Genomic DNA, 16,562 nt, shown 5'->3' with positions numbered 1-16,562 from the left:
AGATTGGGAGAATGTTTGTGTTGTTTTTGGTTCTTTTCATTGTCACATGAAGGCGTAACTTAATACCATTGTCATCGTTTCTTTCATTTCAAATTTTTTTTGCACCTTTTTAATTAATGGAGACATGTCTGACACATTTGGCAAACATCTCATAGTCTGTTGCACAAAAAGTACCGTTTATATGTCAACAGACATCAGTGTGGGTTATTTCAAGTATAGTTTTAAACAAAATCCCATGCTGTCTGTCATACCCTGGCTGAGTAGAATACTACTTACTATCCTTTTCATTCAAGGGGGCGGCTATGGCTGAGGGGGGGGTAGAGTGGTCTAACCAGAAGGTCGGCGGTTCGATCCTCAGTTCTCCCCATGCATGCCGAAGTGTCCTTGGGCAAGATACTGTAACCCTAAAATGACCCATCATAGATGTTGAATGCATTAATTGTAAGTCACCTTGGATAAAACCGTCCACCAACTGACATGTAATGTAATGTAAAAGACCAAATCTGACCAATCACATGCTTTTCGTTGGCCACCAGGTTGTGTGACCTTCTTTGGGTCGACATCTGTAAGCTGATCCTTCAAAAAGCACCTCCTTACTCACTTTACTGGAAGTTGCCCCTCTAATGTAGATGTTAACTCCCTGCTTATGCCAACAAATTGTTGTTGAGACTGGAATCACCAGGAGCCCAGGGGTGGATGAGGGTGGGGTGCTGGGAAGCAGTGAAAGGTGAATCAGCCTCCACCTTAGTTTCCAAGTGGCCCTGCTGGCTTTGTTTTGGAGCAAAATGAATTATTAATGGTGGCCTTCTGGTCGTGTTTTTATCGGTGTCCACCCCCAAAGCACAGAACACTGTGCTGAGACACCTCCATTGACTGGCATCTTCTGCAGTGACAGCAGAACTTGCATAGTCTTCACTTTGCCTCTTTTTATTTTATGTATTCCTCTCTTTCTGACCACTCTTTCTGTTATTTTTCTCTTTTCTCTGAGTGACCAAATTAACCAACACAGGTGCAGAAGAATATCTTGTCTCCATGACAATTAAAGAGCCGTCCCTCTACATGGCAGGCTTACTTGCAATCCATTTCATAATCAAATTATATGAAATGCACTGTATTGAACCTTAACATTTTAATTAATATACAGTCCATGTTGAGTTTACATAGTGTAAAGGCTGACTACAGCAGAGGGCAGGTTCAGTGCTGTTTTCCAAGGCAACCGTTTCACATCAACCTTGCAGCCAGCCGCTCCTTATTGACCGCATTGATAGGCTCTAATCGGAAAAAAATTAAACTCTAATTTTAACAAATTGGCAGTGAATGTTTTTTTTTCAAGATTCTCCTTCCCAGACATAATGCCCCCCCAGTGTGTTTTCATCCACTCTTCTGCTTAGCCAGGTTGCCGTCTCTCGACCCTCTTTATCATCTGCTGGCCAAGGATGCTCCCAACTAGACACAATTCCTAGCAACTCTATCCTGGGGGGCAAGCAAGACTGTGCAAAGCTGTTGAAGAATAAAATATCCAGATGTATTTTATTAGGGTCAGCAGTCCTAGATGGATGTAGATGCCATATACATCCAACAAAGTAGTGAGACTGTGAGTGACTCATGAGACTGTTATGAAATGTGCATTTTGTCGTTATTTGCTGATAACATATTAGGGCTAGGTAGATGCTTGGAGATGGGAGAGGAGGAAATGGGACTGTAAGAGGAGAACGAAGTAAAATGGGGAAGGAGGTAGTGGTGGGGTGGGGGGCGCGTGGGAGGGGGGAATTTAGTTAATAGAAAATAGACTGTGAGAGATAAGTAATATGTAAATAGGAAATGTATCCAAATTTACCTCTGGGAGAGAGCCAGTGTGTGAGACAGAATAATGTGGCAGGGAGCCTCAGGTGCAGCTGGGAAGAGGAGGCGGGGCAATGAGCACGAGGCTAAGGGAGAGAGAGCGAGAAAGGGGGAGGGCTTTTGTGTGTGTGTGTGTGCATGTGCGTGTGTTTGTGTGTGTGTGCGTGTGTGTGTGCATGTGTGTGTGTTTGTGTGTGTGTGCAAGCTAGAGAGATTGTGTGGAGAGAGAGGGAGGGAGGGAGGCAAGTGTAAGCCAGTCACAGCATCTCTCCTTCTCACTGCACCAGGGCTGAGGGAGTCTTCGTCCCTTTGCTTCCCCCGCTGCAGATTTTACTCATTTCCATCAGCGCAGTCATCTTTTTTTCTCCTGCTTTTTACTTGCTTTTGACAGATGCATTGCTTTCATCTCTTTCTGTGTGCCAAGATCTGAGGATTTATCTGCTAACAACATGGGTTGCCCTGTTTAACGGAATTAAAATGCGGACGCTTGCAGAGGACAGTGCTTAAGACTGGGACTCCAACCGAGACTTGTTCTTTTCTTTATGTTGCTTGAGTGGATTCCCCTTTTGTTGCAATGCCGGTATTTTGTACAAGGCAACAGACACACTGAGAGAGGAGTTTAAAACAAGGCTATACTTAGCTTCAATAGTTAATACTTGAATTGACTAATTCAAGTTAGAAAGTCTATGATCGCACTAGGCACTTGAGGAGAAGTTGCTAAATCTCTTCCTGCGGATTCTTCAGAAGGTCACAGCAAAAATGCTAATAAGTTGATGGGATAAATAAGTGGATTGCTGAATGATCCCCACACCCCTCTCTGCAAGTGTCTGCCACAGGATTGCTGAGGAGCCAAAGTGAGTGGAGCGCTGAGTTATTCAGCCGGCCTCTTATTGCTCCTGGAGAGTCCTTTCACCTGCCTCCACGGAACTCAGACATTCAACGCTTTCATCAACTACTGGCCTTTTACATTTGTTTATCTTTTGCAAATTGCAGTCCAGAACACTGAGAGGCAAGTTTGCACATTTGGATTCAAACTTTACATCACTTTAATGGCAGTACTCATCCAGACATTTTGATGCGCTTGGTTGTTACCTTATTCTGCCTGAGGATGCCTTGTAAACACATTTCCCCCCAGCGCCATGTGTGTTGAGAGAGCTGTGACATTATCTCCTGCGGAGATCCCCTTGTTGTTCTAGCCTGTGTCTGTGTTTTGATTCAGACAATAGCTGGACATTCATGGGCTCCAGACACTGACCAGCGGACCACCAAAATAAGGGAAGCCTGCTGTAACATAGTAAACACACGAGCACATTGAAACTTTGGATGTAAGAGATGGATGTAATTACACACCAAGAGAGACTCTCCTAAGAAGCTTTTTCTCTCCCCAGGAAATAGTTGCTTAAATGTATTTTTTGAAAGGTAATTGCACACTGTAAATTTGATCTGATGTTCTCCTCCCTCGAATCTTCTGTGTTTTCTGCCCTTGTGAGGACAGTTTATGCTGTGAGTCTCCCGATGGCAACCCTCATTAAAATCAGGAGATGAGGCCACTGACTGGCAGGCAAAGCAGCCGGGAAACTCGCCTTTGGGATAGATGCTGGCCACAGCACAATCGCTACTCTGCCTTAGGTTTACTGAAGGAATACAGCTTTTTTTCCCCTCTCACTCCTGACTGTTACCCACCCACTACTTTCACTAACCATGAGTGATTGGACAAGGAGAGCCGAATGGCTTGTCCTACTATTCCATAGCCTTTATTGATTTTCCTCAAGTCAGTGTTCATTTGATTGAGACCCAGCTATGTGAGTGTACGGTGAAAGAGAGAATGAGTGGAGAGTATTGAGCTCCGCGGTTGCAGATGCCCAGTAAAGAGCGGGAGGAGGCAGGCAGTTCTCCAGTTTCAGGCCAGCTGCCGTATGGGTGGCACACCACAAACCTGACCCACCTGGATAGCACCCAGAACAATGAACCAGTCTGAACTGACAACGGACCCGGTGCTCACTGCCAACAGCAGCCATGGAGACTTCTTTCATGGACGGACCTCCAACCACTCTTGTCCCTTGGGCTGGGGGCTAAATGAAGGCCTAGAGACTTGCGTCCTGGAGACTGCTGTCATTGTACTTCTGACAGTGCTCATTATTGCAGGGAACCTGACAGTGATCTTTGTGTTCCACTGCGCCCCCCTACTACATCATTACACTACCAGCTACTTCATCCAGACAATGGCGTACGCCGATCTGCTGGTGGGTCTTAGTTGCCTGGTGCCCACCCTGTCTCTGCTCCACTACCCAGCAGGTGTCCAGGAGCCCATCACGTGCCAGGTTTTCAGCTATGTTATTTCTGTGCTGAAGAGTGTTTCGATGGCCTGCTTGGCTTGCATCAGCGTGGACCGCTACTTGGCCATTACAAAACCACTATCTTACAACCAGCTGGTGACACCATGTCGGTTACGAGGCTGCATCACCCTCATCTGTGTCTACTCGAGTCTGGTTTTCCTGCCCTCCTTCTTCGGGTGGGGTAAGCCAGGATATCATGGGGACATTTTTGAGTGGTGTGCTCACTCTTGGCCAACTTCTGCCCTTTTTACAGGCTTTGTAGTGTGCCTGCTCTATGCACCTGCTGCACTTGTTGTCTGTTTCACTTATTACCACATATTTCGCATTTGCCAGCAGCACAATAGGGAGATCAGTGAACGACGAGCACGTTTTCCCAGCCAGGAGATGGAGGCTGGTGAGGGGGGTGGCAGCAGTGGGCATCAGGGAGGGCACGGACCAGATCGACGCTATGCGATGGTGCTCTTCCGCATCACCAGTGTTTTCTATATGCTTTGGCTGCCCTACATCATCTACTTCATGTTAGAGAGCTCCCATGTGCTGGACAGTCCTGCCCTTTCCTTCATCACCACCTGGCTGGCCATTAGCAACAGCTTTTGCAACTGTGTTATCTACAGCCTCTCTAATAGTGTTTTCCGCCTGGGCATGCGTAGACTCTCGCAGACAATTTGCTCTTTCAGCCACTGTGCAGCCGATGACAGGGATTTTGTGGAGGCTAAACCAAGGAAGAGGGCAAACTCCTGCTCCATCTGAAGGTGTGACTTCTACAGGACGAGAACTCTCCTGGAATCTATCAGTGGGAAATCTTAACAGGCTTAGCAGCTTGTTAACTTTCGGTAAAACTGGCAGAAACTAAACAGAATACTTTCTGTTAACTGACACTAGTGACTTTGCTTTGATCACAATTATCCATCGTTCATTGCATTACCAGCTTTTAGGAGTTGGGTGTAGTGTCTATGCTATGTGACATAGGTGTGGATCAGATAGAAAGTAATCTCCCCATGGTTTTCACAGCTTTTACATCTGACTATAAGTCATTAACCACCTAATTAGAAGAACAACTCAACATTCTATCAGATTCACAAAACAATCCTCAGACATCAAACGTGACTCACTCTATTTCAGCCCTGTGACATTTTGTTAGTGTTTGTCAATCCAATTGACCTTCTACTGGATGTCTCCTCATTTTCTAATGTATGCCTGTCATTAGCAGATACAAGACAACTTACACTTACTTGTGCTCATATACCTGTTTAAAGATTGTCAATGCATATGTGAATTTGTAACTGGACGAACACACAAAGTGACAATGATAACAGCCATTATGCTGCTGATAAATATCCGATTGTGTTTGGCCGTGACTGTTCAAGAGGAAAGTGAACAGTTCTTTTCTGCTAAGGTATTTTGTATTGGGTCTCTACACATCATGAGGGTCGGTAAATAGCAGACAGTTGCAAGAAAAATATTTGTGATGCACTGGTCAGGTATTCTGCCACTACTGATAAAGTCACCAATCTGCCAGTTGGTTGAAACTGAATAATGCTGTTTACTCAGACCTTCTGCAAAACATACTAAATGATCAGTCAGTGAACAGCCATCTTCAACAGTAAGATGTCTAGTATTGCTCTGCATAGATAGTTATGCAAAACTTACTACTACACGACCACGTTAGGCCAAGGACTGTAAAACTTCAGAGAGGAGTTGTGAAACCTTTAAATCAGTTAAAATCACCAAAACTGTACATATTTACAAATCTATACTATGGACAGTCAAGTTTTTTCATACATTTGAACACATTGCCTACTGCAGTAGTGTCACCTGGGTCAAATTGTCCACAGATTAAGCTGCTTCCATTGTTTACCAATGTAGATATAAGCTGACTATCATTGGTCACCAAGTAATTGGTGCATCACCACGAAAAAAAAGCACCTTATTTGCCTGGTTTTACACTAACCCCTCTGTATTGAAGACCTCGATACAGAGGGGTTAGTGTTGAGGGCAGTGAACTGATGCTCTCGGCAGATAACTAGCCAGCACAGTGTTTTTCCCCAAGGGTACCCTTTGGCATAAAATAGCTCATCAGAGCCAGGGTTCCCACCATTGGTGTGACATTCCTGATATGGCTGTGTTATGAGTATTCTGCTAACAGTTTGATGCATGAGTGCTCATGACAGCCATTTCAAACCAGTAAATAAATATTACATCCCTCTTCCCCTGTGTACGGAGGGCCATGTACACTGGATAGTGTACACAGGATAGAACTGGCAAAATCATACGTTATTATGTAACTACGTATTTCACATTTTTATTTATTTAAATTTGTAATTGGGAAACTTGCCTGTGTCACATGCAGATTAGGATAAGAAGCGGCAGTGCTGACCTGAAGATGTAGCTTGGTTTGAGGTGCTTTGCATCAGTGACACGGTGTTATCTTTGTTAAGGTTGATGGTGGATTTTATTTCCTAGCAGCAGTGATCAGCAGCTCAGGTTAATGTGACCTGATCTGTCTAGAGGTTGCTGTGAGGTTAAAATTTAACTGATCTGAAATTACGTGCTTAGTTGTGATAAAGGTGTAAGGCTATCAGTAGCTTATCTTGTGTTGGGTTTGTTTTGGTTTGGTGAATGAACACAGTATTCAGTGTGCACTCTTCACATGGCCAAACCGAACTGGGACTCTCACTTTAAAATTGGGGAAAATAACAGTGAATTTGAAGCTGGGGTTGTTGAAATGGATACATGAAACAGATGACTGTGCTGAGAAGAGCAAACTAAAGGTTTAGGAGTCCTTAACTGTTTGTATTTTTTTGAAGAAGGGGTTTTAACTTAATTCTGCTATAATAGATAGATTTTTTGCTCTTGTAGCTAGGAGACTGTTTCCCAATCCTTGGTCTTTTGATAGACAATGAGCAGATGATGTGTGCTGGTGAAGCAACCTCCCAGACTGCCTTTGGTTATGATTCTCACCCTTTGCTGCAGCACAGTACTATAGTCATTCCAGTCAATTTACCTTGTACACATTCCCTCGATCATTGGATCAGTGTCAAAATGTAATTCATTTTGCAAGAATACAGCCACGTACTATAGCCAATGATTTCTCTCTTTGCTTATATAGTATTCCGTGCTTTAGGCCTTGCTTGTTGTGTATATTTGTCCACGCTAGAAACCAAGTGACCCTAACCCAGTCCCTTGATATTGTAACTGTCGTTCCATTCTTTGCTGCTTAACAGTACCCAGTGTAAGTCACTTTAAAGCTGCATTAAGTGATTTCTTTGACCACTCGAGGCAGAAAGACTCTGAGCCTTTTCCTTATTATATTTAAGTCACGTGTTAGCAAGCAATTTTTAATTGACCCACCCAGCAGCAACAGATCTACATGAGCATTCCAGTAGAGTCTTTCTGGCCACCTTATGAATGTAAGCAAATGTTGTTTTCAAGCCAATCGTCTTTTGGGTTAATCACATGCTCTATTTTCTTCACCAGCTACTTGTTTACTTTAGCTCTTTGCTATTTTGCATGAGGTTTGTAACGTGCAACTTGAAATAGTTATGTGCTGGTAGTTGCTGCCCATGGTTTATACTGTATGTGCCAGCATTGGTTTGGTTTTGTTGGTTCAGACAACTGAGATAACCAAATCGTTGAGGTAAAAGCAGCTGTGTAAAGGGGTGTTGAGTCTCAGAGAGATCATCAGCATTCATCACCCTTTAACATAATCAGGAATTATTTGATTCATTGTTAATATTAAAAAAGTATTGCTTTATGCAGCTTTAATGCAGTACAGATTGTTCTGTATACGTGCCTAAAGATGTATTTTGTAGGAAAAGTGAAAAAAAAAAAGATGCTGAGAAGTAATTACTGTTACATGGACATGCTGCACTTTTTAAAAAACTTTTTCCAACTACATGAACATACCTTGTAATTATTTAGGTTTATCAAGGTACATATGATTTCGTTTTCCATGACTTTGAGATAGGGTTTCCACTTAAACCAATAATAGGTCAAGTCAATCATTCATCACAGTCAAACTGACTCCTATGTTAAAGTGGGTTCATGTTCTATTATCTGACATCTACATCATATCTGTAAGATACGAGGAGACACCAGATTTGTCTGAGTCTTGTGATTTCCCTTTTTTTACCTACATGACCTGAGGAATAACCGTAGGAAAACACAGCCTAGCCTTGTGATTTCTTTATATTCATTTTGATAGCTCGAGTTTTTTGTGCTCCTTTGGAGCATAGTGCCGTGAGGTAGTAGATGAGGTTCATAGGGTCTAAATTAGTGCTGTATTATCATTACAGTCTGGTGACAAACAACAAAACAACACTATATATGATGGGAAACAAAATTCTGTGATGACCTTAAAATACAATAGCTTTGTTGTTACCTTATAATGTGCAAGTTGGAATATTCTATTAAAGTGGAGATTACAGTATTTGGTCAGATGTTGCACAAATATTCATTCCTTTGTTGGGCTTTTATTTTGTAGAAGGTTATGTAATGTATGTGTCTTGGTTCAGGGTTTCAAAAATCCAAAAGCCATTAATTGAATATTTAAAACAAATAAATTGTTAATATGTGTCTGTATTACACTGACCAAACTGACGTGTTTAGAAACTCAAAACTGTTCAAACAAGTTGTCCTACTTTGAAGTGCATTGATAGGGACTTTTATTTTAGAGAGATTAGTAAAAAGTTTAATTAAAGGTCAACATGTATTTATTTATTAAATTATGTTTATACCTTTACACAATATACTGTATATGGGTATACTGTATGTAAAGTGTGTGTATGTTTTTAAACTGCTGTATAGCCAAAAGAAAATTCAGAAAAAAAAAAAAATCTGACAAAGGTGTGGCACACCCATTTGTGTTAAATCAACTAGGCTGCTAATGATTTAAGTAGGAGGCAGAGTGTGTTAAATTACACAGTATCTATTTTTTTATTTTGAAATTTTGTCAAAGGTTATGGTTTTGCTGTTGCTGCCAATCCAATAAAGATAAAAAAAATAGTAGACATTGACATTTGTGAAGTCGCTTTTGTGAAATATGTGTGCTTCTGTGGTGCCAATCACCATTTAGCCAGATTTCAGAGCTGCCCTCTTGTTTCCTCCTCTTGGCTAGAGATGTGGACTCGTGACTGATTCTCCTGACTTGATGGGATCTGTGCGATAAGCCAAAACCTGCCTCTGCAAACATTTTTAAGCTGCCTTTGAGCAAGATGGTGGGATAGAGAATTATTTCTTTTAATTAGTTAATGTGTAAGTATCAATGTAAGTAAGATACGTGTGTATTTTCATGAATAATGCAAATCTAGTGACAAGTAAAATGTATTTAGTATCGTCTTCTATCTGATAAGCAGATCAAATGCCCAAGTTATGCGTTTCCTCCTTGGAGAAAAACTATCTAGGATAAAGTGGCCACCCTGTAATTTTACAGCCAATTTGTCAGAGAGTGAAACCCTTTGGTGGAATCTAAAGTCACTTTCCAAAGAAGTTCTGGCTCCTGAAGGTTGCACCAGAAATCCCAATTTCTTTACCTTGTAATTTAAAAGAGAGATGAATAAGAGGAACTCAAAGGTGGTACTTGAAGAAGATTAAGACTTGGAGAGAGAGAAAAGATGGCTATGTGGGTGGATAGGTAGTGTGGGTAATTATTAATTGTGGGTAGTGTTATTAAACTTTGTGATTTTATATATTTTTTGTTTTGTTTAGCTTGATTTTAATATAAAAATGACATTTGCACTTCAAAATAAAAATCCCATTCATTATATTTCCACACCTTTTATAAAATACATTTTGTATCGTCACAGATCTTAGTCACTTTTGACATTGCTATAGAAGTTGCATGTCTAATTAGCAGCACGATGAGCCACTCTGAAATTGTTATTTAGAGCTACATAAACTTGTATCTAGCTATTTATGCCCAGTGCTGTGGAAAATGCTCATTGCATCAAAAATGTTGCAAGGCATAAAGCCTAAATACACAATCTTGAGTCCTTTCATTGTGGGTGTTGATCCAGTGTGTTTAAGTTTCATTCCAGCAAACACTTTCAAGAGCAGGCAGTTTTGGATGCTGTACCAGTTTTTTTTTTATTTTTATGTTTGATATGTAGATTTGGAACAAAAATCTGTTTGTGTTCCTCCTTCCAAAGAGCACTGGATCCACTCACAATTAATCAGCCAAACCAAGAACAGCATCCCGGTCCAGGCCTGCTCAATATTCATGGCTGACACTATATCAGGAATTCCCTTTTATTTCCACAAATGGCAGCACTCGCCTCACTTCCTCTTTCCCTTTCCATCCTGCCACTCTCCTCCTCCTCTTTCCGTCCTGATTGAGAAAGGACCACCTGACCCTCTTTTGAGGCTGGGAAGTCATAATTGGAGGGGAAGCCAGTTCCTGCCTCTGTGTGTTAATGGTGAAGCCTTGCGGCACCCACCGAAAGCCTTTGATGGCATAAGGAGGACACACTCGTGCTCCCACACACCAACACTCCCTCATACATCTTGCATGGCCTCAGTCTTTGAAAACATCGGCTGGCAGCCTGAAAGCTGACAGGTGTTACCCTAGTCGTAGCCGGCTCCATGTCCTTACAGTAGATAATGTGCAGTGTTTAACTTAACATCTATTTAACCATTTACTAGAGTGAGGCTGCATCATTTCTGTGTGATGCTGTACTGCTTTGAGCTAATTGTCAAAAGGGAATCATTAGGATTCCTCCTCTGGGAGCCATGAATGTTTGTATCAAATTTCATAGTAATCCATAATCATTAATGATTTTATTTCAACCTGGAATGAACGGAAATGATGGACCAATTAATTGCCTCCAATGTGATTAAAAAGTGAGCATGCTTGCTCCTATTCAGGAACAGCACATGCTAACACCTTCACTTTATAATGATAATCTAAGTGTCTGAGCCCGAGAGAGAACTAACTGAGCCCAACCCAAACCCGATGTTTTCCCCAATTATAGTCTTGCACAGTGTGACCAGGCCATTGTGACCGAACCCACATAATTTTTTTTTGTTTTTTTGTCTGAACCCAACTCGACCCGACAAGTTTGTTCCTTCCATTTCATCATCGGACTTGATAACCATTGGTAGAGAGGCTCTCTATCCAACATTGGAAACTTGACCGAGAGCTTTCTGTTCCATATTTTCTAAGTGCTTCGACTCTCCCAATGTGCACATTGGTTTTACCTGTTTGCTAGTAAGGCTGACTGTTCCACTTTCAGTTTGGAAAAAGTCTGATTCTGCAATTTTCACTTATTGTCCTTTCGATCTCTGTGGCATCATCATTCTCTTCTTGGTTCTTGCTTAATGCTGACTACACAACTAAGGATTCTACCTCACCCTTGAGATACATATGATCTCCTGGCTAGGGGCAAGTATGAAAACCAATTAAGGTCAGGGTTATTTTTTATCTGCTCGGCCTGTGATGGGACCAGATTGGTTTCATTGCTGATTTAGCCTCTAATGCTTCTATCTCTCTGGTCACCTAGTATGTTCGGTGGTGTTGAAATAATTGATTTATTAACTTAAAAAATATTCATTGTTTTTTTCACTTGCAATTGAAACTTTAAGGACAATTATTGTGTATTCAAAGCATAAATGTGACTCAGTGGGTCATGCTAGATTTTCACTTGCCACCTATTAAGATTCAGGTAAACAAGAACATGCATAAAACATATAACATATATGTAAGCTACAAAATACCTCCATAGCTTTCCAAATAATGATTTTTACAAAATAAATGTCTAGTGCTACTGAGTTTAGCACAGAAATTAGCCCACTAAAAGGGCTATTAAGGGTAACTGTATAGTGATCTAACATATGGTAAATGCACTGAAACATTCCATGAAAGGTTGAGAAATACCAAAATTCTTCTTTCTCTATATTTGAACTGATTCTTTAATTGAAATATCAAAATCGCAAGTGCTACACCCAAATTGTAGGTTAAATTTAGATTGAAGGTCGGCCATGTTGCTGTGATGCTTAAAGGTTTGGAAAGCGTCATAAATAATACAGGCCATCATACATTTTGTGATACACACCCAAACCTGTTTGTGTCTGAATACCAGCCTCCTCTAAGTGTTCTCAGTTGTAAACCTCCTGTGCTCTGTCTGAGGTAAGCACTCTCAGGGACATTTATCATGTGCACACACACCAGAGACACTGAGGGGGAATCAGCATAAACAAAACATAAGCAACTAATATTAAACACGTTTAAATTATATTGGCTGAACTGTATGTGGACTGAAAACGTGGCATATAGGTTAAGATATCTTTTTTTTAAATAGACATATATGGTGCTCGCTCTAAAGAGTAGCTGTTAAACAACTGACAGTTTAGTTCATATACATTTTGTTCATTATGCAATATATAATTGCTCTTTATAGACAGTACTGTCAATGCTAAAGTGAACAATTATCTCGTATATTTTTTGTGATTTAGTCATAATTATAAAAGGCTTTGAGGCGCAAAAGTATTAAATATTTTACAAGTAAAAGATGAAATATAGGAATTTGACAGAATATAAAATTTAGAAAGACAGCATCCACAGCAGTAGCTGCCGTGAGCAGCCAGTTATTGATTCACTTAAACAAATGTAATGATCATTACATCTGTGATAGACTGCTAGCAGTGATCTACATCACCACCACTCTCCATCACCTCTCCATTCTGTCCATGCCTCATGGTCAGAGGCCCTGAATAATTTAACAGCAGTGGATGTACAGAGATACATCATAGTGAGCACTGTACAATTTAAATTAAGATTGTGATAAACTGGATTTGAAAATCTAAATTAACATAAAAAAGGAAACAAATTTAATTTGCTTTAATATTTTCTTTTTGTCTTGTAATAATTTTTGTAATACATTTAGGAAATATAGACATAATCACCCGTCCATCCGACGGATTGATGTCACTGATTCTTATGTCATTGTAAAGCCTTTGAGGTTTATTGTGAGAGAGTAATTTAATACAGTTTTTATCTTCATTTTATTTACATAAACACAAAAACTGTTGCATTGTCAATGTAACAGATGCACTATGTGGGTTTTCTGTCACCTGCATTAAAGCAAGTGAGGAATGTAGGCATTAGAAAAGCATTTCAAAAGTCGTGATTGCCCATTATAGCCAACTCATACTGGTCACATTTCCGGTTATCTGAGAACCAAAAGAAAGGAATTAATTTGTTGTTATTGCAATCATCCAAGTTACTTCTGTAAAGGTATCATAATGATAAATGGAATTCTGTCTAATTTTATGCATTTATGTGTAAAACAGAAGAGATCTTTTTATTTTATTTGTCTGATTGATCCTCTATTCTTCTCGCTCAACTCTGTCAGACAACTAAGATCACCACTGCTGGCACTTTGAACCACGGACCACAGTCTGTCTTTTGTATAAACAGAAAATGATTTTATTTTGACATAATAGAGGCTCATTAAAACATTAGCTTTTGAGCTGCAAAACTTTCACTCGCTGCAGCGCTAAAGGAACATCTACATCTTTTTTACTTTTCTTGACATAATTTAATTTGCACCACTATTATTGGACTAGCTGTTCATACATGCAAGGCACAAAGACAATCACCTTGAAGGACAGTGGAGGACAAACATGTTTTCTACTGGTAACCTCCCTGCAGACCTCAGGTACTGAAGCTCTGCCAGCAGATGTACAGCCAGCCTCTCTAATTTTCTGTCAGGGCATTTTAGATAAATTAAATACCATAAATCAGTCAAATTACCCCCTTGGCTCCTTAGCATATTTCCTTCCTTCTACCTCGCCTGTTTCGCTCTTCCTTTATCTCCCTCTATCCTGAGGTTGTGTATAGGCAATTATTCAGTAGTGAGTCCAGTAGTGGCCTCAGGTCATGGTTGATATGGCCAGTTCTTTCTCTGTGGCATTTAGCCCGGCTACGCTTGGACACGAGGAGGGAAGTGAATGAATTGGATAAAAATAATAATAATAATAATTTGGGGTGTAAGTGCAAATAGCCATAAAATGTCCACAATCTTGTATTGCAATACAAGAAGACATTATTGTGATACTACCTTTTTATAACTGAAACCACAGTCAGTTATTTCCACAAACCGTCTTATCTGTAGAACTATGTGTATACCGCAAAAAAAATCCTGACAGTACTTTGAGTATTGGATAATACACACATTAAAAACTTTGTGAGGGACACCTGCTTAGTCATGCAATTATCTGAGCAGCTAATCATGTGGTGGTTAATGCAATGCATAAAATCATGCAGGTCAGGAGCTTTAGTTGATGCTCGTGTAGAACATCAGAGAGAAGGTGTAAAACTCTACATCAGTTTCCACTCCTGTCAGCCATGAACAGAAAAGTGAGGCTGCAGTGGGCACACACTCACAAAAACTGGACAGTTGAAGACTGAAAAAGAAGAACCTGTAGTCTGGCTTGATGAATCAGGATTTCTGCTGAGGCACCCAGATGGTGGGGTCAGAATTTGGCGTCAACAGCATGAATCCGTGGAACCAACCTGCTTTGTGTCAACAGTCCAGACTGGTGATGTTGTAATGGTTTGGAGAATGCTTTCTTGGCGCACCGTGGGCCCCTTAATGCCAATCAATCATTGGTTGAATGCCACAGCCCATCTGAGTATTGTTGCTGACCATGTGCATCCCTTTATGGCCACAATTTACTCATCTTCTAATGGCTACGTCCAGCATAATAACGCACCATGTCACAAAGCAAATGTTGGTTACAGTGAACATTTGTGGCCTCTCTAGTCACAAGATCTGAATTCAGGTGAACACCTTTTGGGATGTGTGAAAACAGGGGATTGGCAATGAATGACAAACCTTCAGAAATGATGTGATGCAGTCATGTCAGCATGGACCAGAAGCACAAAGGACTTTTTCCAACATTTTGTGGAATCCATGTCTTAAATAATTGAGGCTGTTATGAAAGCAAAGGGAGGCCCGACCCAGTAATAGTATGTTGTTCCTGATCAAGTGCTCAGTGAGTGTATATTGGCAGCTTGGACCATAGCTTCCTCAATGCAAAGGGTGAGGTGGAGAATGGAAAAAAAAGAAGAGTTTAGAATTGTATAATGGGTACAAAGAAAAGAGGGTAAAAAGAAGCACACCTTGTAAATGCAATGATGAAGAACTGAAATTGCTAGACTGTACATGTATACATTTATTAGAAAATAATATTTCATAAATATGTACAATGGTGAGACATTTATCCTTTAGTTTCATACAAAAAAAGATGAATTCAGTCCCTACATATGAGGGAATATTATTTCTTTCAGGTGAGCTGTTGTCCTGTCTGTCTGTGTATGGATATAACTGCCAGATATCCAGAGCCACATCCATGGTTACAGTTGAGTGTCTCCATTGTCTCCCTGATTCTTCCCAAATGAAAATCAGGACTTAAGAGGCAGTGTGTCGCTATGGAAACCCTGAGTCTGAACAAGCAACAAGGTTTCAGAGAATTTATTTGAAGTTCATAAACAATGTGCAATTAAAACAAGATTTTTAACAATGGCTCCAAAATAGCAACATCTGCATTATTCATTTGCATGAGCTTTTATTCAGAACATGCAGTTGAAGTAAAATTGTGTCAGTGAAGGAATCTAAAAACATACTTGCTGGTGTGTTTGTGTAGCACTGCACAGGCTTTTATTATGAAGGTAACATGTGGATTGAAAGACACTGACCCATCTCCACGTGCAGACAGAACAATTCACACTTAAATAAATATGCATCCGCACACTAAAGTCTCTCAGTCTTCTCTCATGGACCCACTGTCTGACCCTGCGCTCCACCAGTTTCATCCCTGGGGGTCTTCTGTCTCTGCATAGTAGAGATTCGACTCATATCCTCCAGTAAAAAACACAACACACAGAAAATGACAGATACCTGGAGGGATGCACTTAATCTGCTGACCTCAGTCAATGATGCTCTCTGTGTGTGCGGCAGAGAGAGAGTACGGCATGCTTTTCACAGCATGTGTATTCTTCAATCATTTTGCAAAGGCACAATTTTGTGCACTAACCTCTGTGGGTATTTGAACATCTAGGTGACTCAGAAGTGAGGGATTCTGAAAGAAATACCGTTTGATCTCAACAGCTAAACAAATACACCCTCTCTTTCATGCTCCTTCAGATGCCCCACCCCTCAAATATATGGATATCCATTGCCAAACCATTGACTCTAGCAACACAGCTTGCTGACCAAAAGAGAAATATGGTGGAATCCACAGGGTTATTAATAAGGGATGGAAGTGACTGAAATGAACAGACATTATAAAATAAAACAAACAACATGCACACAAACATAGTATCCAACACACAATGATGTTGGCCAGGTTGTGGGTTAGCAGTCTGTCCCTCCAGTTGCTGCTGCG

At 40.7% G+C, this 16,562-nt stretch overlaps 2 protein-coding genes across 5 annotated transcripts in view; both read left to right on the top strand.

Annotated features, from left to right (window-relative positions):
* rabgap1l (RAB GTPase activating protein 1-like) overlaps positions 1-16,562 on the top strand; it is a 100,086-nt gene that overhangs the window by 33,122 nt on the left and 50,402 nt on the right. The window lies entirely within an intron of this gene.
* Positions 2,017-5,582, top strand: gpr52 (G protein-coupled receptor 52). Its single transcript, XM_034583772.1, has one exon. The coding sequence runs from the start codon at positions 3,807-3,809 to the stop codon at positions 4,926-4,928; it is 1,122 nt and encodes a 373-aa protein (XP_034439663.1). The 5' UTR covers positions 2,017-3,806; the 3' UTR covers positions 4,929-5,582.

This window comes from Hippoglossus hippoglossus, chromosome 4 (genome assembly GCF_009819705.1).
Source record: "Hippoglossus hippoglossus isolate fHipHip1 chromosome 4, fHipHip1.pri, whole genome shotgun sequence".
Taxonomy (NCBI): domain Eukaryota; kingdom Metazoa; phylum Chordata; class Actinopteri; order Pleuronectiformes; family Pleuronectidae; genus Hippoglossus; species Hippoglossus hippoglossus.
Note: the sequence above shows the minus strand (reverse complement) of the source record. Positions and strands in the feature narration are given on the sequence as shown.

Coding starts and splice junctions, on each gene's coding strand:
- gpr52 (XM_034583772.1), top strand. CDS start 3,807: ATGAACCAGTCTGAACTGACAACGGACCCGGTGCTCACTGCCAACAGC.